General features: G+C 47.3%; 1 protein-coding gene across 8 annotated transcripts in view; it reads right to left on the bottom strand.

Annotated features, from left to right (window-relative positions):
• The window catches only part of LOC141060009 (uncharacterized), a 106,629-nt gene that overhangs the window by 65,505 nt on the left and 14,632 nt on the right, over nucleotides 1-26,492 (bottom strand). For 6 of the 8 annotated variants that reach the window (XM_073556260.1, XM_073556257.1, XM_073556259.1 and 3 more), the window contains 2 exons: nucleotides 7,944-8,030; nucleotides 4,373-4,459 (listed from right to left, as the gene is read on the bottom strand). In XM_073556260.1, the coding sequence (XP_073412361.1) occupies nucleotides 4,373-4,459; nucleotides 7,944-8,030 (174 nt within the window). Of the gene's footprint in view, nucleotides 1-3,941; nucleotides 4,175-4,372; nucleotides 4,460-5,634; nucleotides 7,746-7,943; nucleotides 8,031-26,492 lie in introns of those variants that run through there. The other 2 variants (XM_073556258.1, XM_073556261.1) reach the window with 2 other exon arrangements.

Genomic DNA, 26,492 nt, shown 5'->3' with positions numbered 1-26,492 from the left:
TTTACATCAGCTCCCTTGAGAGTGAGGTCCGTTAGAGGCTTTACCACCTGCGAGAAGCCCTTAATAAATTTTCTATAAAAGTTGGCAAAGCCCAAAAATCGCTGCAACCCTTTCAAGTCATGAGGCTGCACCCACTCCGTAACAGCCTGGACCTTCTTAGGATCCATGCGGAACCCCTCCCCTGACACAATCAACCCCAGAAAGGATACTTCTTGCATGAAAAATGAGCATTTTTCCAACTTGGCATACAAATGATTCTCCCTCAGTCTCATGAGAACCATCCGCAAATGGTGCAAGTGAGATTGACTGTCCACCGAGTACCCAGAATGTCATCCAAATAGATAACCACAAAACGACTAATTAAATCAGAGAAAATTACATTAATAAAATTCTGAAAAACAGCAGGAGCGTTGGTGAGACCAAAGGGCATAACCAAGTTTTCGAACAGCCCTTCAGTCGTCAGGAATGCTGTTTTCCATTCTTCACCTTCCCTGACTCTTATAAGGCTGTATGCCCCATGTAAATCCAGTTTAGAGAACCACTTGGCCCCGGTGAGTTGGTTACATAGATCAGGAATTAGGGGGAGAGGGTATGTATTTTTCACAGTAATTTTGTTTAATTCCCGAAAGTCGAGGCACGGCCGCAAACCACCATCTTTTTTCTTAACAAAAAAGAAGCCCGCTGCCACAGGTGAAACAGAAGGCCTAATATGCCCTTTGCGGAGACTTTCAGTAATGTACTCCTTCATGGCTAGACGTTCGGGCCCGGACAAACTGAACAGGCGAGACTTGGGTAACTTAGCTCCAGGGACTAGATTAATGGCACAATCAAAGGGTATATGTGGTGGTAGCGCCTCAGCCTCACTTTCAGAAAATACGTCTTCAAAATCTTTCAGGTACTCCGGAATAACTTCCAGATCGACAGACAACACTGACACAGATTTTACTGGGGTGACAAGAGTTGTCAAGTTACAACATAGACCGTTAGCCATACAACCCCACTGAATGATCTCCCCCGTGACCCAGTCAATAGTAGGATTGTGACGTTGAAGCCAAGGCATACCCAGTACCAGTCCAGCCGGCAGATTATTTATAACAAAACACCTTAATTTTACCACGTGAGTGGAACCCATTTTCAGAGAAAAGGTATCAGTCATGAAACAAATTCCCTCCTGGGTGATAGGAGAAGAATCAATTGCTACGATTTTAACAGGATCTTTTAACCTGACTGTCCCTATCTTATGAAAAGTCACAACTTTGGCATCGATCAGATTAATAGAAGAACCACAGTCAACAAAGGCGGTAGTCTCAACCGGACCGCCTGTAAGTTCTAGTTCCACCGGAAGCAGAATTTTAGTAAGTGAGGAAAAGGGTACCTGGGAGTCTGGGCAACCTCCTCGATTGTTGCCCAGACTCAATCGATTTCCTGACAGCTTCACTGAAGAAGGGCAAGAAGGACAGTTCCTTCTCCAATGTCCAGCGGATCCACAGTAAAAGCACAATTGGTTGTTTCTACGGTGTCTCCTCTCTTTTTCCTTCAATGACGTGGCACCAACCTCCATGGGCCCAGGACTAGATGCAGAGTCTCTCAGATTGGAGAATAAAGGAGTCTCCTGCAGCATGACCCCTCTCGCCCGCAGCCTATGGTCCATGCGGACAGCCTGGATCATAGCGTCCTCCAAAGAATCCGGTTGAGGATGAAGGGCTAGGGCATCTTTCAAACGTTCGGACAGGCCTCTACAGAACAAACCCCGGAGGGCAGCATCATCCCAGGAGACCTCCGCTGCCCAGCGTCTGAACTCAGAGCAGAACCATTCAGCAGAGTTCCTCCCCTGTGTCACACTCATCACCATATCCTCTGCCAGACGCACTCTATCAGGCTCATCATTAATCATAGAATCGTAGAGTTGGAAGGGACCTCCTGGGCCATCTGGTCCAACCCCCTGCTCAAAGCAGGATTCGCTAAATCATCCCAGTCAGATGTCTGTCCAGCCTCTGTTTGAAGACTTCCATTGAAGGAGAACTCACCACTTCTCGTGGCAGCCTGTTCCACTCATTGATCACTCTAACTGTCAAAAAGTTTTTTCTAATATCTAATCTGTGTCTCCTCCCATTCAGTTTCATCCCATTGTTTCTAGTCTTTCCTTGTGCAAATGAGAATAAAGTTGATCCTTCTACAATGTGACAGCCCTTTAGATATTTGTAGACAGTTATTAAGTTATTAAATGTACCCCAGAGCCTCAAAGAACAAATTCACAGACATGCGTTCAGGAGTAGAGGAAGAGAGAGAAAGCCCATGCCTGTGGAGCCCCCCGAAGTAGGGAAATGACGACCCCCACCCTCTGGAACTCATCACCGGAGGAGCGGGGCCTCAGAGAAAAAAAAAGCTTGCATCCTTCTCTGAAAGACCTGAACTCCCTTTTATCCCCTGAGAAAGGGTCTGGCAATTTGACCAGAGATTCAGGGAATGCCAATGACACATCTCTATCCCCAGCACTAGAAGCCCCTGTAGCGACAGCCCCCTGCACAGTATCCACCAACTGTTGCTGGGTCTGGGCCATCGTGCGCTGTTCCACATTAAGTTTGTGGAACATTTGAGCTTGTATGGGATCCATGAGGATAACAAAATGGTCAGCTATAATGTCAGGAACACCACACTGCACTTGCTCAAAGATACCTGTGGAGCAGGGCAGCAGCGGTGACGATGCGTGCTTCAGAGTATCAGGACCTGAAGCATGTGACTGCTGGGGGTGTGACCTAAGCTCCACAGAGCCAGAAGCTGCAGGGAAACTCCTAGAAAGGTAACTACAGGACAATGTTACCAAGGGGCATAGACAGAGACAGAAACCAGATGAAGCCAGGGTCAAAGCACAAGATAGCAATACAGTACCAAAGGGTTAGACAGAATGGATAGTCAGGACATAGCAATAGGTCAGAAAACCAGAACGGGCAATAGACAGTACAATAGGGACAAACTGTAACGGAGTAACGATAGCCAAGTCGGGAGGTCAGAACCAGAAAAGACAATAGTACCAAAGCGAGAGACGGAGTACAGAGTGAGGGAACAGGCCGGGTCATACACGGGAAGCAAACAAGCAATGCAGAATACACGCACACCAGGGGTCAGACACACCAGAACAACAGTATAGCTGACAGAGAACCCTGGTAAAGAGTGAGTATAAATACTCCTCCCAGATCCAGAAAGAGGCCATGAACACTTAACCCTGTGACTGCAGGGCAAGAACCCTATTCAAACCATGACACATTACTGATCCTGAGTTACATCCTGTATTATACCCCAGAGCTGCACTCACTATTCTGCTGGTGCAGTCACTGTGTACATACATTACATTACTGATCCTGAGTTACATCCTGTATTATACTCCAAAGCTGCACTCACTATTCTGCTGGTGCAGTCACTGTGTACATACATTACTGATCCTGAGTTACCTCCTGTATTATACTCCAGAGCTGCACTCACTATTCTGCTGGTGCAGTCACTGTGTACATACATTACATTACTGATCCTGAGTTACATCTTGTATTATACTCCAGAGCTGCACTCACTATTCTGCTGGTGCAGTCACTGTGTACATACATTACATTAGTGATCCTGAGTTACATCCTGTATTATACCCCAGAGCTGCACTCACTATTCTGCTGGTGCAGTCACTGTGTACATACATTACATTACTGATCCTGAGTTACACCCTGTATTATACTCCAGAGCTGTACTCACTATTCTGCTGGTGCAGTCACTGTGTACATACATTACATTACTGTTCCTGAGTTACATCCTGTATTATACCCCAGAGCTGCGCTCACTTTTCTGCTGGTGGAGTGTAGGGGTCCCGTTACATTTAGCGATGCACCAGCGATCCCGATAACGATACGACCCGGTCAGGATCGCTGGTGCATCGCTAAATGGTCGCTAGTGAGCTGCCACACAGGAAGATCTCACCAGCGATGCAGCAGCGGTCGGCGGTCGTCACTCACCTGTCTGACGCGGCGATGACGACCGTCTTTCGCCCACGTCCATGGCTCGCTCGTCGGCGCCAGCAGGAAGCCGACAACGAGAAATAGACCAGGCCGTTCTCGTACGATCAGCGATAACCAGTGGGGGAGCCGGTCGGAGGTGAGTATCACATGTAGCGGTATCGCTAGCGGTATCGCTGCTGCGTCACAAAATCGGTGATGCTTTAGTGACATCGCTATGTGTAAAAGGCCCTTAACATACAGCGCTACAGATGTTTAATGATAATTTTCTTAATTATTTGAGGTGTAATTAACAGGATAGATGTGGAACATTTTGTCAATAGATTGGAATGAGAAAACCAAATGAGAGGTTCCCTTAACGTGATGTTATTTATTACCTTGCGATGGACTTTCTTGGTTAGAAGACCGATCCTGACTCCCAACACCACTTGATGAAATAGTAACAGAAATGGAAGAGTTGCTATCTGTCACATAGTCCAAAAACAAATAACGTTTTTTTAGTTTCATAACATAATGCCAGAACCTAATAATTTGATATATTGTCAGTATCAAAATGTATATTCACCTTTCAATATCATCCACTAGTTGTGTGTAGAGTCTACATTAAATTTCAAGTCACTTTAAAAACAATTCTATTATACCCCAGAGCTGCACTCACTATTCTGCTGGTGCAGTCACTGTGTACATACATTACATTACTGATCCTGAGTTACTTCCTGTATTATACTCCAGAGCTGCACTCACTATTCTGCTGGTGCAGTCACTGTGTACATACATTACATTACTGAACCTAAGATACATCCTGTATTATACCCCAGAGCTGCACTCACGATTCTGCTGCTGCAGTCACTGTGTACATACATTACATTACTGATTCTGAGTTACTTCCTATATTATACTCCAGAGCTGCACTCACTATTCTGCTGGTGCAGTCACTTTGTACATACATTAGTGATCCTGAGTTTCATCCTGTATTATACTCCAGAGCTGCACTCACTATTCTGCTGGTGCACTCACTGTGTACATACATTACATTACTGATCCTGAGTTACATCCTGTATTATACCCCAGAGCTGCACTCACTATTCTGCTGGTGCAGTCACTGTGTACATACATTACATTACTGATCCTGAGTTACATCCTGTATTATACTCCAGAGCTGCACTCACTATTCTGCTAGTGCAGTCACTGTGTACATACATTACATTACAGATCCTGAGTTACACCTTGTGTTATACCCCAGAGCTGCACTCACTATTCTGCTGGTGCAGTCACTGTGTACATACATTACATTACTAATCCTGAGTTACATCTTGTATTATCCTCCAGAGCTGCACTCACTATTCTACTGGTGCAGTCACTGTGTACGTACATACATTACTGATCCTGAGTTACATCCTGTATTATCCTCCAGAGCTGCACTCACTATTCCGCTGGAGCAGTCACTGTGTACATACATTACATTACTAATCCTGAGTTACATCCTGTATTATCCTCCAGAGCTGCACTCACTATTCTGCTGGTGCAGTCACTGTGTACATACACTACATTACTGATCCTGAGTTACATCCTGTATTATCCTCCAGAGCTGCACTCACTTTTCTGCTGGTGCAGTCACTGTGTGCATACATTACATTACTGATCCTGAGTTACACCCTGTATTATACCCCAGAGCTGCACTCAGTATTCTGCTGGTGCAGTCACTGTGTACATACATTACATTACTGATCATGAGTTACACCTTGTGTTATACCCCAGAGCTGCACTCACTATTCTGCTGGTGCAGTCACTGTGTACATACATTACATTACTAATCCTGAGTTACATCCTGTATTATCCTCCAGAGCTGCACTCACTATTCTGCTGGTGCAGTCACTGTGTACATACATTACTGATCCTGAGTTACATCCTGTATTATACTCCAGAGCTGCACTCACTATTCTGCTGGTGCAGTCACTATGTACATTACATTACGGATCCTGAGTTACATCCTGCATTATAATCCACAGCTGCACTCACTATTCTGCTGGTGGAGTTACTGTGATGCTGCATTTTTGTATTGTTGGTGGTTCTGGCAATATATTTGAGTATTGGCGGTTCTGGTGATGTGTTCATCTATTGTTGGTGGTTCTGGTGATGTGTTCATGTACTGATGGTAGAATTGGTGATTTTTCTCTGTTCTGATGGTAGTTCTATTGATGTATTCCTGTCCTGTTGATGGTTCTGGTGATGTATTTCTATACTGATGGCGGCTCTGGTGATGTATTCCTGAACCATGGTGGTTGTGATGTAGAATTTCTTTATTGTTGGTGGGTTTGGTGATGTTTTTCTGTATTGTTGTTTGTTCTGGGATGTATTCATGTATTGTTGGTGGTTGATGTGAAATATTCCTGTCCTGTTGGTGGTTCTGGTGATGTATACATGTGTTGATGGCGGTTCTGGTGATGTATTCATGTGTTGATGGTGGTTCTGGTGATGTATTTCTATACTGATGGTGGCTCTGGTGATGTATTCCTGAACCATGGTCGTTGTGATGTAGAATTTCTTTATTGTTGGTGGGTTTGGTGATGTTTTTCTGTATTGTTGTTTGTTCTGGTGATGTATACATGTAGTGTTGGTGGGTGATGTGAAATAGTCCTGTCCTGCTGGTGGTTCTGGTGATGTATACATTTATATTTGATGGTTCTGCTGATATAATTCTGTACTGTTATTGGTTCCAGACCCTGTACACATGTAACAATCCATATCTTCAGATCACATTATACTGAATATTGTGATGTTAGTATTGTGACATTTGACAAGTTAAGGATTGCTTCCTCTGGATTTATGTTAGGAGCACGAACTATAAAATGAAGGAGTGTAATCAAATCCAACAGCGTATAATGTCCTCCCTGTCGGGATTCGGCTTTACTTGCTGATTCCAGTGGTCATCATATGACCGCTTACATGTCATTTTACTACTTATGGTTATGTGATGACGAGCTTCTCGTCCTGATTCTCGCAGTGAAGCTGGGGCTGTAGTTTTTCACTGAACATTGAGAAATGTAGGAAAAGCAGCTCGTTGGTACGTGACAAAGTATGCAAATCGCATATAAGCGGTCACTTGACAACTACTCAAACCGCTTAAAATGTGTAAACGAGGGTGCAGCCAAAGTGAATTTTTGGCCAGGGTGCAGAAAAATTTGGACCCACCATTGCATTTCGTGTTGTCACATACAGACCCGTGGGGCGATATACACTACTGCTCACATTATGGATTGTTAGGATACATACAGAAATAAGGTGTCATACAAACTGATCACATGATGGGTTAAGAGGAGCACACGGTGTCTGGACCACCTGTCGCCTGATGTACATTTGCCCCTGATTGATGTGTTGATGTGTCATCTGGACACACTCATTGGACAACCCTGCTCGTTAAGGGTCCCGTTACATTTAGCGATGCACCAGCGATTCCGATAACGATACGACCCGGTCAGGATCGCTGGTGCATCGCTAAATGGTCGCTAGTGAGCTGCCACACAGGAAGATCTCACCAGCGACGCAGCAGCGGTCGGCGGTCGTCACTCACCTGTCTGACGCGGCGATGACGACCGTCTTTTGCCCACGTCCATGGATCGCTCGTCTGCGCCAGCAGGAAGCCGACGACGAGAAATGGACCCGGCCGTTCTCGCGCGATCAGCGATAACCAGTGGGGGAGCCGGTCGGAGGTGAGTATCACATGTAGCGGTATCGCTAGCGGTATCGCTGCTGCGTCACAAAATCGGTGATGCTTTAGTGACATCGCTATGTGTAAAAGGCCCTTAACATACAGCGCTACAGATGTTTAATGATAATTTTCTTAATTATTTGAGGTGTAATTAACAGGATAGATGTGGAACATTTTGTCAATAGATTGGAATGAGAAAACCAAATGAGAGGTTCCCTTAATGTGATGTTATTTATTACCTTGCGATGGACTTTCTTGGTTAGAAGACCGATCCTGACTCCCAACACCACTTGATGAAATAGTAACAGAAATGGAAGAGTTGCTATCTGTCACATAGTCCAAAAACAAAGAACTTTTTTTAGTTTTATAACATAATGCCAGAACCATATAATTTGATATATTGTTAGTATCAAAATGTATATTCACCTTTCAACATCATCCACTAGTTGTGTGTAGAGTCTACATTAAATTTCAAGTCACTTTAAAAACAATTCTATTATACCCCAGAGCTGCACTCACTATTCTGCTGGTGCAGTCACTGTGTACATACATTACATTACTGATCCTGAGTTACTTCCTGTATTATACTCCAGAGCTGCACTCACTATTCTGCTGGTGCAGTCACTGTGTACATACATTACATTACTGATCCTGAGTTACATCCTGTATTATACTCCAGAGCTGCACTCACTATTCTGCTGGTGCAGTCACTATGTACATACATTACATTACTGATCCTGAGTTACGTCCTGTATTATACCCCAGAGCTGCACTCACTATTCTGCTGGTGCAGTCACTGTGTATATACATTACATTACTGATCCTGTGTTACCTCCTGTATTATACTCCAGAGCTGCACTCACTATTCTGCTGGTGCAGTCACTGTGTACATACATTACATTACTGATCCTGAGTTACATCCTGTATTATACCCCAGAGCTGCACTCACTATTCTGCTGGTGCAGTCACTATGTACATACATTACATTACTGATCCTGAGTTACATCCTGTATTATACTCCAGAGCTGCACTCACTATTCCACTGGTGCAGTCACTGTGTACATACATTACATTACTGATCCTGAGTTACATCCTGTATTATACCCAAGAGCTGCACTCACTATTCTGCCGGTGCAGTCACTGTGTACATACATTACTGATCCTGAGTTACATCCTGTATTATACCCTAGAGCTGCACTCACTATTCTGCTGGTGTAGTCACTGTGTACATACATTACATTACTGATCCTGAGTTACCTCCTGTATTATACTCCAGAGCTGCTCTCACTATTCTGCTGGTGCAGTCACTGTGTACATACATTACATTACTGATCCTGAGTTACATCCTGTATTATACCCCAGAGCTGCACTCACTATTCTGCTGGTGCAGAATAGATCATCAGCTCCTCCTCACTATGCTCCGTTCCATTGGCCTCAAGGACACCGTTCTCTCCTGGTTCTCCTCCTATCTCTCCGACCGCTCCTTTACTGTATCTTTTGCCGGTTCCACCTCCTCTCACCTTCCCCTTACTGTTGGGGTTCCTCAAGGATCGGTTCTAGGCCCCCTCCTCTTCTCCTTGTACACTGCCCCTATTGGTCATACAATCAGTAGATTTGGTTTCCAGTACCATCTCTATGCTGACGACACCCAATTATACGCTTCTTCTCCTGACATCACGCCAGCCTTTCTAGAAAACACCGGCGATTCTCTAAACGCTGTGTCTAATATCATGTCCTCACTATATCTGAAACTGAACCTGTCAAAGACTGAACTCCTTGTGTTTCCTCCCTCTACTAATGTACCTATACCCGACATTGCCATTTCTGTGTGTGGTTCCACTATTACTCCCCAGCAACATGCCCGCTGTCTTGGGGTCATACTTGATTCCGAGCTTTCCTTTGCCCCCCACATTCGATCACTGGCTCGCTCTTGTCATCTGCACCTCAAAAACATTTCTAGAATTCGACCTTTTCTTACTTTTGACTCCGCAAAAACTCTGACTGTTTCTCTTATTCATTCTCGTCTCGACTATTGTAACTCTCTTCTAATCGGTCTCCCTCTTACCAAACTCTCCCCTCTCCAATCTGTCTTGAATGCTGCAGCCAGGATCATATTCCTCACCAATCGTTACACCGATGCCTCTACCTTGTGCCAGTCATTACACTGGCTACCCATCCACTCCAGAATTCAGTACAAACTTATTACCCTCACCCACAAAGCCCTCCATGGCTCAGCACCACCCTACATCTCCTCCCTTGTTTCAGTATACCACCCTACCCGCGCCCTCCATTCTGCTGATGACCTGAGGTTAGTATCCTCAATAGTCAGAACCTCCCACTCCCGTCTCCAAGACTTTACACGTGCCGCGCCAATTCTTTGGAATGCACTTCCCAGGTCAATACGATTAGTCCCCAATCCCACAATTTTAAGCGTGCCCTGAAAACTCATTTATTCAGACTGGCCTATCGCCTCAACACATTAACCTAATCTATCCCTGTGTGGCACAGCCAAAAGTTTTACCATAACCAGATTTCCCGCATCATGTTCCCACATGCTTTATGCATCCATTAGCCCTCTGTGTCTGTACTGTTACACACTTAACATTATGGCTGGTCCATACAATCAGGGCAACTGTTACCACCCACCTTTCGTGTCTACCTCTTTCCTCATAGACTGTAAGCTTGCGAGCAGGGCCCTCACTCCTCTTGGTATCTGTTATAATCTACTGTATATGATTATTGTTATGCTGTAATGTCTATTGTCTGTACAAATCCCCTCTGAAATGTAAAGTGCTGCGGAATATGTCGGCGCTTTAGAAATAAAATGTATTATTATTATTGTGGTGCAGTCACTGTGTACATACATTACATTACTGATCCTGAGTTACATCCTGTATTATACTCCAGAGCTGCACTCTCTATTCTGCTGGTGCAGTCACTTTATACATACATTACATTACTGATCCTGAGTTACCTCCTGTATTATACCCCAGAGCTGCACTCACTATTCTGCTGGTGCAGTCACTGTGTACATAAATTACATTACTGATCCTGAGTTACATCCTGTATTATACCCCAGAGCTGCTCTCACTATTCTGCTGGTGCAGTCACTGTGTACATACATTACATTACTGATCCTGAGTTACCTCCTGTATTATACTCCAGAGCTACACTCACTATTCTGCTGGTGCAGTCACTGTGTACATACATTACATTACTGTTCCTGAGTTACATCCTGTATTATACCCCAGAGCTGCACTCACTATTCTGCTGGTGCAGTCACTGTATACATACATTACATTACTAATCCTGAGTTACATCCTGTATTATACTCCAGAGCTGCACTCACTATTCTGCTGGTGAAGTCACTGTGTACATACATTACTGATCCTGATTTACATCCTGTATTATATACTCCAGAGCTGCACTCACTATTCTGCTGGTGCAGTCACTGTGTACATACATTACATTACTGATCCTGAGTTACATCCTGTATTATACTCCAGAGCTGCACTCACTATTCTGCTGGTGCAGTCACTGTGTACATACATTACATTACTGATCCTGAGTTACCTCCTGTATAATGCTCCAGAGCTGCACTCACTATTCTGCTGGTGCAGTCACTGTGTACATACATTACATTACTGATCCTGAGTTACCTCCTGTATTATACCCCAGAGCTGCACTCACTATACTGCTGGTGCAGTCACTGTGTACATACTGTACATTACATTACTGATCCTGAGTTACCTCCTGTATTATACCCCAGAGATGCACTCACTATTCTGCTGGTGCAGTCACTGTGTACATACATTACATCACTGATCCTGAGTTACATCCTGTATTATACTCCAGATCTGCACTCACTATTCTGCTGGTGCAGTCATTGTGTACATACATTACATCACTGATCCTGAGTTACCTCCTATATAATACTCCAGAGCTGCACTCACTATTCTGCTGGTGCAGTCACTGTGTACATACATTACATTACTGATCCTGCGTTACCTCCTGTATTATACCCCAGAGCTGCACTCACTATTCTGCTAGTGCAGTCACTATGTACATACATTACATTACTGATCCTGAGTTACATCCTGTATTATACCCCAGAGCTGCACTCACTATACTGCTGGTGCAGTCACTGTGTACATACTGTACATTACATTACTGATCCTGAGTTACCTCCTGTAGTATACCCCAGAGATGCACTCACTATTCTGCTGGTGCAGTCACTGTGTACATACATTACATAACTGATCCTGCGTTACCTCCTGTATTATACCCCAGAGCTGCACTCACTATACTGCTGGTGCAGTCACTGTGTACATACTGTACATTACATTACTGATCCTGAGTTACCTCCTGTAGTATACCCCAGAGATGCACTCACTATTCTGCTGGTGCAGTCACTGTGTACATACATTACATCACTGATCCTGAGTTACATCCTGTATTATACTCCAGAGCTGCACTCACTATTCTGCTGGTGCAGTCACTGTGTACATACATTACTGATCCTGAGTTACCTCCTGTATTATACCCCAGAGATGCACTCACTATTCTGCTGGTGCAGTCACTGTGTACATACATTACATTACTGATCCTGAGTTACATCAGTATACCCCAGAGCTGCACTCACTATACTGCTGGTGCAGTCACTGTGTACATACATTACTGATCCTGAGTTACCTCCTGTATTATACCCCAGAGATGCACTCACTATTCTGCTGGTGCAGTCACTGTGTACATACATTACTGATCCTGAGTTACATCCTGTATTATACCCCAGAGCTGCACTCACTATTCTGCTGGTGCAGTCACTGTGTACATACATTACTGATCCTGAGTTACCTCCTGTATTATACCCCAGAGATGCACTCACTATTCTGCTGGTGCAGTCACTGTGTACATACATTACATTACTGATCCTGAGTTACATCAGTATACCCCAGAGCTGCACTCACTATACTGCTGGTGCAGTCACTGTGTACATACATTACTGATCCTGAGTTACCTCCTGTATTATACCCCAGAGATGCACTCACTATTCTGCTGGTGCAGTCACTGTGTACATACATTACTGATCCTGAGTTACATCCTGTATTATACCCCAGAGCTGCACTCACTATTCTGCTGGTGCAGTCACTGTGTACATACATTACTGATCCTGAGTTACCTCCTGTATTATACCCCAGAGATGCACTCACTATTCTGCTGGTGCAGTCACTGTGTATATACATTACTGATCCTGAGTTACCTCCTGTATTATATTCCAGAGCTGCACTCACTATTCTGCTGGTGCAGTCACTGTGTACATACATTACTGATCCTGAGTTACATCCTGTATTATACCCCAGAGCTGCACTCACTATTCTGCTGGTGCAGTCACTGTGTACATACATTACTGATCCTGAGTTACCTCCTGTATTATACCCCAGAGATGCACTCACTATTCTGCTGGTGCAGTCACTGTGTATATACATTACTGATCCTGAGTTACCTCCTGTATTATATTCCAGAGCTGCACTCACTATTCTGCTGGCGCAATCACTGTATATTGTAAGGGTTATACTCACTTGGGTGCGACGGGGAAAACAGGAGGCACTTTCCTTTAAAAGTTCATGTGGGTTTATTGCTTCATAAACCCAGAAGCACAAACAGAAAAGTAAACAACCTTTAGATGACGCAAAAACAAAGCATAATTGTCCATAGCAGGGCTTTGCTCCACCAGGCCTGTGGGCACACAAGCTGGGGTAATGTCCAGCATTCAGGCTCGGTCTGGAGCCACACACACAGAAGGCCTTCTACCTCCCAACACACAGACCATGTGCCAAACAACAGTCTCCATTATATAGACTGTAACCACACCCAGTAGTGAGGTATGTGGGTAGTCAGACCTGCCCATCTCTCATAGCTACCCGCAACCCAGAAACAGATGCACCAAATGACATCTTAGTGCTTACGTGCACTAAAGAAAGTACTCCGTGTTACATCACAGAGAGCAGCCATCTCTGTGACACATACCTCCCATCGATTACACAGTCATTAGCCTCCTTACATACCTCCCCCCTGCCTAAAGCCATGGGGCTTGGCACTTTCTACTACCAGACAAGGGATTCTTGAGAGGGCATCGGCATTACCATGTAGCTTCCCTGCTCCAACATGGAAGGTGAAGTCTTGCAGGACTAAGAACCAGCAGGTGACCCTAGCATTTTTACTCTTTGCTCCCCTCATCCATCTGAGTGGGGCATGGTCAGATACCAATCTAAATTTACATCCTACCAGATAGTACCGTAATGTGTCCATGGCCCACTTTATGGCCAAGCACTCTTTCTCCACAACTGAATAATTCCTTTCACATGAGGACAGCTTCCTACTCAGGTAGAGAACAGGGTGCTCCTCCCTGTGTATCTCCTGAGAAAGGACTGCTCCTAAACCGACATCTGAGGCGTCTGTTTGGATTATAAACTCTTTCATAAAGTCAGGGGCCACCAGAATCGGTTGCTTGCATAGAGATCCTTTCATTTTGTGAAACCTCGTTTGTGCCTCTACAGACCAAATAACCATTATTAATTTTGTCCCCTTAAGGAGATCAGTCAGGGGTGTGGCCATGAGGGCCATCAGGGCGAAGTTCGGGATGAATCTCCTGTAGTATCCCACGATTCCCAGGAAGGCTCTAACTTGCTTCTTGGACAGCGGTCTCGGCCATGTTTGAATTGCCTCCACTTTACTGAGTTGGGGTTTGATCTTGCCTCGACCCACTACATAACCCAGGTACTTGACTTCTTCTTTCCCCAAGGCACACTTCTTTGGGTTTATTGAAACCCCGCCTTCTTTAGAGCATCAAACACCGCTTGGACCTTTTCTAGATGACTCTACCACTCCAGGCTAAAGATAACAATATTGTTCAGGTACACAGTGGCGTATTTCTTATGGGGTGCACGGATTCTATCCATAGTTCTCTGTAAGGACGCTGGAGCCACCTGAAGTCCGGACATACTGGAAGCATCCGTCCGGCATAGAAAACGCAATCTTCTCCTTGGCTTCCTGTGCCATGGGGACCTGCCAAAATATCCCTTTGTCAGATCCAACGTGGTTATGTATCTTGCAGGTCCAAATTTCTCGATTAGCTCATCGCCGAGTGGCATGGGATATGTGTCGAACTTGGAGATCTCATTCAGCTACTGATAGTCGCTGCAGAACCTCCATTCCCCATCAGGCTTTGGGACCAGGGCAATTTGGCTTGACCAACCGCTCTTGGACTCCTCAGTGACCCCGAGTTTTAACATGCGCTCCACCTCCTTGGAGATCACTTCTCGACGGGACTCCGGAATCCGATAAGGTTTCAAGTTCACGCACACATGTTGCTGCTTCAGAACTTCGTGTTCTACAACCTTTGTGCACCCCGGCAATTCCGAGAACACGTCCCTGTTCTTCTGGAGTAATTCCTGGCACTGCTGTTTCTGGGCCTTCGACAGTGTCTCCACTATAGCAAGCACGGTGTTCCAGCCGGCTCCCTGTCTTTCCATGACTTGATGAGGTTGATATGGTAGACCTGATATGGTTTCCATCTTCCTGGTTGATGAATCTTATAATTTATATCACCATTCTTCTCCACCACCTCATACGGCCCTTACCATTTGGCCAAGAACTAGCTCTCCACTGTAGGAATTAGCACAAGAACTCGGTCTCCTGGATGGAATTGCCTCACTCTGGCTGACCGGTTTTAGACCCTGGCCTGAGCTTCTTGTGCCTGGAGGAGGTGTCCTTTCACGATGGGCATCACCTTCACCATCCTCTGCTGCATCAGTGCCACGTGCTCAATGATGCTTCTGTGGAGCGTGACTTCGGATTCCCAGGTCTCCTTGGCTATATCCAGGAGACCTTGTGAATGTCGGCCATACAAAAATTCGCAGGGCGAGAACCCCTGTGGAACCTCATGGATGGAGAACAGCAGATACGGTAAGGGACAGTCCCAGTCTCTGCCGTCTTTCTCTATGGCTTTCCGCAGCGTGCTCTTCAGTGTTTTACTAAATCTCTCGACAAGGCCATCTGTCTGAGGATGGTACATTGAAGTCCTCAAATGGGACATTTTCAGTACCTTGCATAACTCCCTCATCACATTACTCATAAAAGGTGTTCCCTGGTTGGTCAGGATCTCCTTCGGTAAACCTGTCCGGGAAAACACATGGACCAAATCGCGGGCTATACTCTTCGCGGAGGAGTTTCTCAGGGGAATTGCCTCAGGATAGCGTGTGGCATAGTCCAGGATGACCAATATATACTGATGCCCACGAGTTGATTTAACCAGGGGACCGACCAAGTCCATAGCAATTCTCTCGAACGACACTTCAATAATGGGCAATTGCATGAGGGGACTCCGAAAGAGGTGGAGGCGGTTAACTGACATGTGGGGCAGGACCTGCAATAGTTTAATATTTTCCGGTGACACTCAGGCCAATAGAACCTCTGAACAATCCGTTCCTGCGTTTTTTTGCACTCCCAGATGTCCCCCCCAAGACGTGTGAATGGGCCATGTCCAACACCTTCCGTCAATATTGCCCCGACACTATTAACTGCTCCACCAACTCCTTCCTTATTTTCGTGACCCAGTACAACAACTCCCCACTCATCATAAAATAGGGAAACCTTGTGTTAGCCCCCCGGCTCCTGTGCAACCCCATTAGTGACAGTGACATTGTTGAAGACTTCTTTGAGAGTGGGGTCCCTATGTTGGCCAGTCTCAAAATTTTCACGGGTCACCCCTAACTCTGGAATGTCAGTTACAGGGGACACTTCCTCCTCATGCCCCACAAGGACAAACAAGGGAAACCTGTCTGCCTCTGGGTGTGGTGAAACCTTATTAGGGTTCACTGGTTCCCTATTCGTGCCAGCGAACTCAGAACCCTCCCCCCAAAATAAGCAAAAGTCCCGTCTATAATTATAGGGTGCAATAAGTTCCGAACAATGACGACCTCATGGGACTCAGTACCATGGGCTGTTTCAATGTGCACTCTGGCCATAGGGTAGTCTTTAGCATCACCATGAATGCACTGCACGCCGACCTTTTTCCCCGGGATCAGTTGAAGCGGAAGGGTGTCCCTCACAAGGGTCACTAGACTACTGGAGTCTAGCAGCGCCGTTACCTCCTACCTGTTTACCTTCACGGGACACGCTTGTGGTCCCTCGCTGGGTGGACAGTTCACATTGCAGGCTGGATACGTGTAATATGAACACAGGCATCCCATGCTCCATTCCATCTGCTCAGGGGTCAGGGGACAACGGGTGGCTATATGGCCTGGGCCGTGGCATCTCCAGCAAACAATATCACCCGTAAGAACCTTGGGCACCACCTCCCCCGCCCCTTTGGCCCTTGGGTGCCATATGGAGTGGGCTGCTTTTCCACGGAACCTTCTATCCCCTGGTATCTCTCGACCAGTCCATCGGCATCCCGGGGATCACCCTAGGCAACCCAAGTCTGTGCGGGCCTTGGCAGGGAGTGCACAAACCTGTCCATCACCACCCGTTCTACCATCTGTGCAGGCATAGAGGACTCTGGCTGCAGCCACTTCTGGACCAGGTGCAATAGGTCAAACATTTGGGAGCGCGGTGGTTTGTCCTGGTGATACGCCCAATGGTGAACCCGATGAAACCATGAGAGTCATTGTCACCTCCAAGTGTGCAAGAATCTCAGTTTTTAGCTTGCCATACTCTTTGGCGTCCTGAAAAGCTAATTCATTATATGCCTTCTGGGGTTCTCCCGTCAAGTATGGTGCCAGCACCTCTGCCCACTGCTCTGGCGGGAGTTTCTCCCTCTCGGCGACCCTTTCAAACACCATCAGGAAGGCCTCAACATCATCCCTGGAAGTCATTTTTTGCAAAGCCCGTCTTACTGCCTTCCGGATGTGGGCGTCATCTGTTGTGAGCTCATTTTCTCCTTCACCTTTGATGTCTGATGAACTCCCTCTGCTGGTGAAAGGAGGTGGTGAAACTGATTTGGATGGGAGAGACCTGTCACCTGAACAGGTGGATGGCGATTGGACATCCGGAATTTCTGAGTGGATATAAGGCAGCCGACGCCCTGCAGGGTTGCTGGTGATTCTCTGAGCTCTGGCCTCCAGTTCAGTTCCTGTCTTCAAAAGCTAAGTTTTGCGCTGTTATTGTTCCATGAGTTTTTGTCTGATTTGCTTAGATTTGTCCTCAGCCAGCCCCGGCTGGGGTTTTTGCTGAAGTTCTATTTTTTGTCCCTGATCGGTTAAATCTCTTTTGCTCTGTCTTCAGAATATATTGGAGTGCTGATATAGGGATTTTGAAGTCTAATGACTTCAGGGCCTTTTTTCCTATCAGACGTGTTGGGACATTTTTGGTAGGGTTTTTGCGGATTGCAGCCAGCATCTTTTCTGTCCTGTCCTATCTAGTTAGTTGGGCCCCATCGTTTGCTCTGCCTGTCTTTCTGTCTGTGTTTTCATCTGTTTTTCACCGACAATACATGTTGGGGGCTGTCTATTGCTTTGGGGTCTGCTCTGGGGCAGTTTAGATTTCCCCTTTCTTTCTTTAGGCTTATTTAGTTCTCCGACTTTGACGAAGCGTCTAGGACCACCGTAGGAACACTCCACGGCTACTGTTAGTTGTTGTGAATAGGATCAGGGGTCTGCAATCGGCTAGCTACCAACCTCTCCGGTTTTCTGGACTTAGCTTGCATTTTTGTTTTTTCCTCCTCCGGTGACTCATCATTCATAACAGTCATCAGTCAGGACTGGGGTTGGGGTGCTCATCCTGCCCTGGATGGTGGTTGCCAGAAGCTGCATCTGCTGCCGTAGCTCCTGCGGGATCTGCTGTAGCAACAGTCTGACTTAGTACCACAATTTGTTCCCATGATCACTCTGGCCAGAGGGTAGTCCTTGGCATCTGCGTGTATACAGAGGACGCCCAAAACCTTAATAGGGATCAACTAGTTGAGAAGTGTAGCACTGACTAGGGTCACTAGACTTCTAGAGTACAAAAGTCCAAGAACCAAAACCCCATTGACGGACATGGTACAGGCCTGCGGCCACTCACTGAGTTGACAGGCCATGCTGCAGGCCGGATAGGCGTAATAGGAGCAAGGTCTGTCTAGGCTGCAGTCTATTGGTTCAGGGGACATATGACACTGGGCGGCTACGTGTCCAGGGTTGTGAAATCGCCAACAGACCACGTCCTTAATAACAGCCTTACGGACGCCCCCCCCCCCCCCCATTTGTGGATCTAGACACCCTCCATGGTGAGCCAGCCCCCCTTTGGGTATCCCAGTACGGGGAAGAGGCGATATCTGATTTCCCAAGGGATTTCTCAACAACCTGGTATTCTGCATCCTGGGGGTCTCCCTGGGCAACCCAGGTCTGTATTGGCCTGGGAAAGGAGTGGAGGAATCTGTCCATCACCACACGCTCGACCATCTGAGCACGAGTGCATGTCTACTGGAAGATTGTGGAGCTACTGAAACAGACCAAGGGACCTTTATAAACGTTTAGGAAGTCTTTGCAGGTGTTTTTTGTTAAATATTCTAATTTCCTGAGATAATGACTTTTGGGTTTTCATTGGCTGTAAGCCATAATCATCAACATTACCAGAAATAACAAAGCACAAGATAAAAAGCGGACGGCACCGCTGTTACCATATAACTTCAGATGATGTGCGGCATGCAGGAGACCACCAGCTGGGAATCTCGGGTGCCAGACCTGGAAACAGTTAATCCTGGGAATCCATGCAAAGAGGAAAGGTCGCACTCGTCAAGATGAAAGTTTCACTGATTTAATGACATATAAAAAACATGTCAAGTCGGGGGAGTGACATAAGGAGTGCAAGGAAGGCTGACAATGGCCGTTTCGCGCTGTTTGAGCGCTTCAACGGGTCAGACAGTGGGGGGAAGTGACGGGTTCATATGAAAATCACATCACTCCGTACCTCCTCCCTCCACAGCTGCTGTCTAAGTGACATTAGTGAATTAAAAACATGCTGAGATGCATTACAACGTACAAAGAGTATAAATAGAACTTGATGCACAAGCAGAAAAAATAGTTAGTTACATCGAGAGATTATTAATTACAATACATATTCATATATCAAAGACTACCATTTTTTTCTATGGAAAACATCTACAGTTATATATATCCAGAGACCAACATGTCTCACTATTGTTATACTCGCGGGCAAAAAAGAAATGCAGCAACCTAAAAATAATTACCCATTAATGCAACTACATATCCATTTTATGAGCATTCTCATAAAACTCTAGATACCTCCATAGCTATATCTTATTGTGAATGAACACAGAAGTGAACTATCAGTAACAAATCCCAATCCTAACGGACAAAAACCGCTACACCGAAGACGCACAATGTATATGTGTACCTATATTATGCAAACAAAAAACAGGTCACTATACAATTAAATTACAACGGGAAAAAGCGAACTAGATAAAGAAAAGTATCTTTGCCTCAATTATGTAGAAGTTCATCAAAACTACAATAAAAGGCTCCAGCAAAAAGCACCAACCAGAAAAGCCACATGTGTGCATATGTGACATAGTTCTCCTATCAACTTAGAGGAGATGAGGGAAAATAATCCACCTGGATCCTCGTTTTAATAAGATTTTGTTTAAATGCGCTCCCTGCGACAGGTCCGCTAGGTTTTAATGATAGAATAGACATGGCTATTTTTCTATGAAGGAGTTTGTTATTTCCCCTCATTTTCCCCACCAACAAAGAATGGAGAGGTCTGTAATTTTCATCACAGGTACACTTCAACTGTGAGAGACAGAATCTAAAAATAAAAAGTCGTAGTTACTCACCGGTTAACGGTATTTTTCGGAGTCCATGACAGCACCACCTGAGAGAGGGGATCCGCCCTCCGGGAACAGGAAATCCTGCAGATACATAAGGGCGGCACCTCTCCCACGCATCAGTTGGTTTACAGAGCACAAGAGGACCGCAATGGTTAATAGCATAATTTATATACAATACTCTACACGACTATCAATTACCCGTGTACATATAAGAGGAAGAAGTGCACACCCAAATTAAACTAAAGGGAGGGAATATACGGGTGCTGTCATGGACTCCGAAAAATACCGTTAACCGGTGAGTAACCACGACTTTATTCGGTCGTCCATGACAGCACCACCTGAGAGAATTACAGAGAGTAATATCAGCTTTAGGGAGGGACTACAGCCTGCAGAACCCTGACACCAAAGGAGAGGTCTGAGGAAGCACCCAGGTCTAGTCTATAATGGTTATAAAAGGTGCTCGGAGAAGACCAAGTAGCTGCCTTACATATTTGGTCGATTGAGACCTCCGATCTCTCGGCCCACGAGGTTGCCATGGCCCTGGTGGAATGCGCCCTCAGCTTGCCAGGGGTCGGTTTGCCTTTGAAGGCGTATGCTACAGAAATGGCCTCCCTAATCCATCTCGCTAGCGAACTTTTTGAAGCCCTAAGGCCCTTTCTAGTGCCCTGATAGGAAATAAATAAGGCATTATCTTTTTTCCAGGGGTCGGTGACTGCCAGGTACTCTAGGAGACATCTCCTAAAGTCTAGCGTGTGTAATTTCCTTTCCTTATCGTTCGCGGGATTAGGGAGGAAGGATGGAAGAACTATCTCTTGAGTTCTATGGAAACTGGAGGCTACTTTAGGCAGGTATGCCGGATCGGGTGTAAGAATTACCCTATCATCCCTGAATTGTATGTAAGGAGGGAGTCTGGATAGTGCCTGGATGTCACTCACTCTACGGGCTGATGTTAACGCTACCAGGAGAGCCACTTTAAGGGACAGGTTTTTCGTGGAAGCTGATGATATAGGCTCAAACGGGGCCTCTGTCATGGCCGTAAGGACTAGGTTTAGATCCCATGGCGTGAATTTATTCCTCACTATCGGTCTGGACCTGCCTGTTGCTTTAATAAACCTGCTGATCCAATGGTTATTGGCGATGTTGCAGTTGAATAGTGCCCCTAGAGCCGACACCTGTACCTTAAGGGTGCTGGTGGAGAGTCCCATATCCAGACCTTTTTGCAAGAACTCTAAGATCTGTGCTATAGGAGTGTACTGTCCAGCTACTACCCCTGAACTCTGAAGGAATTTCTTCCAGATCCTGACATAGATTTTTGTTGTAACCGGCTTTCTGCTTTTAAGCAGGGTGTTAATTAGGGCCGGGGAAAAACCTTTCCTTTTTAGCAGTGCCCGTTCAAAATCCACGCCGTCAGATGTAGGCCAGCTACCTGGGGATGTAAACTGGGCCCTGGGACAGGAGGTCTGGGATGTCTGGTAAGACCCAAGGGTCGGATACCGACATGGTCCTTAGGCATGAGAACCATGCCCTCCTGGGCCAAAACGGGGCGATCACTATGACCCTCGCTTTGTCCTTCCTGACTTTCCTCATCACCAGGGGAAGTAGAGTCAGGGGAGGAAAGGCGTATGCTAGCCTGAAGTCCCATTTGATTAACAGAGCATCTACTGCCAGAGGGTTCTCCCTGGGATTCAGGGAGCAGAACTGAGGCACCTTCCTGTTCTCTCTGGTGGCAAAGAGGTCCACTTCTGGCTGTCCCCATTTTTGTACTATCTGGTTGAAGATGGACGCTTTTAAGGACCATTCTCCCTGCTTTAGAAGGTTGAGGCTGAGGAAGTTTGCCGTGGTGTTCTCTTTTCCTTTTATGTGCAGAGCTGTTAAAGACAGGAGATGTTGCTCTGCCCACTGGAACAGTCGTTCTGCTACCTCCATCAGGGACTTGGACCGAGTGCCGCCTTGGTGGTTGATGTAAGCCACAGTGACCTGATTGTCGGAGAATATACGAACATGGTGCCCCTGTAGATACACAAGAAATTTTTTAACTGCCTGCTCTACGGCTGTTAGTTCTTTCAGGTTGGAGGACATTTTCAACTGATGACTATCCCATAGGTCTTGAATCAAGGTGTCCCCCATGTGGGCCCCCCAACCCGTAGGGCTTGCGTCCGTGGTGACTACCCGGGAGATGTTATATTCCCAAGGCACCCCTCTAGCTAGATTGTTCTCGTCTAGCCACCATTCGAGTGACCTCAAAGTGTGTTGGGATAGAGTCAACTGGCCTTCTAAATACTCGCCCAAGATTTTTTGGTGGCATAAAACCTCGCCCTGTAGCACCCTTGTGTGGAACTGGGCCCATCGCACCGCGGGGATGCAGGATGAGAGAGAACCCAGGAGGGACATTGCCCTCCTAAGAGACATGGAAGGGCCATTAAAGGCGTTCAAGACCTGCTGGCGTAGGCGCACCAATTTATTGGGAGGAAGACGACATTCCTGTTTTTGTGAATCAAGGATTAAGCCCAAGAACTGCTGGACTTTCCTGGGCTGTAGATGGGATTTCTTGATATTTAATAGCCACCCTAATTTTTCTAAGGCCAATTTTACTTTCTGCAATTGATCCAGACAGTGGGCTGCTGTTTTCCCTACGATTAGGAAGTCATCCAGGTAGGGGATTACCAGAATGTCTGCCTCCCGTAGATGTGCCATAACTTCCGATACAACTTTAGTGAATACTCGGGGGGCGACTGCTATACCAAAAGGAAGGGCGCCATACTGGAAATGCTGTAACGACCCCTACAAATGAACTGCTACTCTCAGGAAACGCTGATGGGACGCATAGATGGGTATATGGTAATAAGCGTCCTTTAAATCCAACACCACCATAAAACAATTTTCAAAAAGAAACTTTATTGTGGAGCTGATCGTTTCCATTTTGAAAGGTCGAATGACTAGGTATTTGTTAAGCGCCCTCAGATTAATTATGGTCCTGTAGGAATTATCCGATTTACGGACCAAAAATAGGGGGGAGTAGAAGCCTTCGCCCTTCTCTGCCTCTGGCACTTTTGTCAGTACCCCCTTCTGGCATAGATCAATAATCTCGGATTCTAGGGCAGTTTGTTCTGCCAAGGAGGATCTAAGTGGAGTGGCTCTAAAGCTGTTCTGGGGGATACAGGCAAATTCGAGCTTTAGGCCTACGGCCACCAACCCCAGGATCCAGTTACTGTTCGAGATCCGCGACCAGGCTGGGTAGAAGGCCGATAGTCTACCACCCACCGGGGCCTCTAGTCATTGGGGAGGTTTCTTGGACTCACGGGATGCTTCCTGGCGTCCCCCTCCAAATATAAAGCCGGTACCTTTCCTTTTCTTATCTTCCCATCTGCCCCGGTCCCTGGATGACCTCCTCCGAAAAAATCTCTTCCTAGCAAAGGGACGCCTATAGGAAGTGGTGGGTAGGGAAGGAAATTTCTTTTTATCATTGCCCGCTTTCTCTAAAAGTTCATCTAGGACGGGCCCAAATAAATATTCTCCCTCACATGGGATGGAGCAAAGCCGGGATCTGGCCTGGATATCCCCGGGCCAACATTTCAGCCATATAGCCCGTCGGGCTGCATTTGAAAGTCCTGCGGCTTTGGCCGCCATTCTCGCAGAGTTTGCTGAAGAATCGGCTAAAAAGGCTGCCGCATCCTAGGTTGGTAGGTAAGGTTTTTAAAATAGACTCCCTGGAGGCTTTGTCCACTAGCTGTGTCTCTAATTGGTCCAACCAGACCATCATAGATCTGGCCGTGCAGGTAGCTGCGACCGCCGGCCTCAGGGCGCCAGCTGACATCTCCCATGTGCCTTTTAAGTAGGAGTCCGCCTTTTTATCCAGCGGATCCTTTAAAGAGACCATGTCCTCGAAGGGAATAGTGGATTTTTTGGACGCTTTAGCTACTGCTGCATCCAATTTCGGGGCTTTGTCGCATTTAGTCACCATAGGGTCCTCAAAGGGGTATCGCCGTTTAAAGGCTGGTGGTAGGGAACCTTTTCTTTCTGGTTTCCTCCATTCTCTATTAATCAGACTCTGGACTTTGTCGTTCAACGGGAACGACTTTCGCTTCTTGGGGTCTAACCCCCCAAACATTAGGTCCTGTGCTGGCCGTTCAGGTCTGGCGTCCGTTACCCCCATGGTAGCCCTGACTGCTTTGACTAGTTTGTCCACTCGGTCAAGACCTAGACAGAAACGGCTGGCATCTTCCTCTGAAGAGGACGCGGAGGTGGAGGGGTTTGAGGAGTCTTCGTTCCCTCCAGGGTCTGCTGAAGAGCCTGACTCTGAGAAGCTTGCCCTCTTTCTCTTCCTAGACGACTCCCCCTGGGGTACAGTTTTTAGGGCTTTAACCTCCGCTCTGATTATTTCCCTTAGACTTGTAGCGAAGTCAGGGGTCTCTTCTGCCACCTACAGGAGGGGGGACAGAGCAAGGAAGCATGCTTGTAACCTTTGGGGTCTACGCCTCCCCCCTTTCTTCCCCTTTTTTTTTTTTTTTTACTGTCTGCCGTATGCATGACTGGCACAGCCTCTTAGGGTAGGCATCTGGCAAGGCGCATTTACAAAGGGCGCATTCCCTATTTTTTGCCTTGTCAGTACATTTCTTCCCCTATAGGAGAAAAAACATAAGGGGGACACTGCGTCAGGGCACATTCACGAAGATCTCTTACCCTGAGCAGAAGGCGTAGGTACCGGATCACGGGGGCGGGGGGGGGGGGGCAAGCTGGATCCTTCGGCCTGGAGGAACTTCTATGGCCGGATTGTCCAGTTCGTTTCTTCTTTTGCAGGGAGCTGGTTTGGGACCTCTCTGAGGCACGTTCCTGCTCTTTGTCCAGCTGGGGCACGGGTGCTTCCTGCTCGTCCATCCTGCATCCGAGCTGAAGCCGCTTCGCTAGTGCCTCTGTGCCCTTTTTGTTCCCCCCGGTCATCCGGGTTTGCAGGTGACGTGGCCAGGGGCTGATTCTTGCCCCCTCCCTCTTTCCCTCCCGACGTCACTCCCGTGCGTGCCGCGCCTCCCCCGCCCAGCGACACACAGGGAGAGAGGAGGGCGCCGGCACCTGACTTCCGGTCCGGCGCCGCTGGCCACGCCCCCGCCGCGCCACATCCGGTCCGGGCGCAGGAGAGGAAGCGCAGGCCGACCGCACCACCGGCCCCGCCGCGTCACTTCCGGCCCGGGAGCGTGCGAGGACGCGCAGGCCACCGGCCCCGCCCCCCGCAGCGTCACTTCCGGCCCGGGCACGCGCGATGACGCGCCGACCAACGGCGCCCCCGGCCCCGCCCCCCCCGCACACCCCCGGTCTGGGCGCGCACGAGGACGCGCAGGCCCCAGCGACATGGCGGCGCCCCACACCCAGCACCCCCGAATGCCACCGAGGCGCAGCCGCACCACCCCGAACGCGATCCGGGGCCGAGGGAACAGCACCACCACCAGGGCCGGGATTAGGGGAGGTAGAGGCCATACATACCTGCCGGCGCTAGCCCAGGAGACGGGCATCCTCCAGACCCCGCCCCCACCTGCCCCGCACACTGTCGAGGAACCCTCCGCGGGCCACCGTGGCGCTTCCAGGGGGCTCCGCACTGCCCGAGGTAGGAGACCCCCCCGGCTACCTGAGTCGGACAGCCGGCCTGGGGATTCCTCGTCCATCATGGTATGATCTGTAGGGAATCCTGTCCTCCAGGAACAGGAAACCAACTGATGCGTGGGAGAGGGGCCGCCCTTATTTATCTGTAGGATTTCCTGTTCCCGGAGGGCGGATCCCCTCTCTCAGGTGGTGCTGTCATGGACGACCGAATAAAATAGAAAATCACATAGTAGCAGTAAATAATTAGATTGCATTTTATTGCATGAAATAAGTATTTGATCACCGACCAACCAGCAGGAATTCTGGCTCTCACAGTTTTTCTTTAAGAAGCCTCCTACTCTGCACTCATTACCTGCATTAATTGCACCTG

The sequence above is a fragment of the Dendrobates tinctorius genome, unplaced genomic scaffold, assembly GCF_039654945.1.
Source record: "Dendrobates tinctorius isolate UK_male_01 unplaced genomic scaffold, ASM3965494v1 ptg000232l, whole genome shotgun sequence".
Lineage (NCBI taxonomy): Eukaryota > Metazoa > Chordata > Amphibia > Anura > Dendrobatidae > Dendrobates > Dendrobates tinctorius.
Note: the sequence above shows the minus strand (reverse complement) of the source record. Positions and strands in the feature narration are given on the sequence as shown.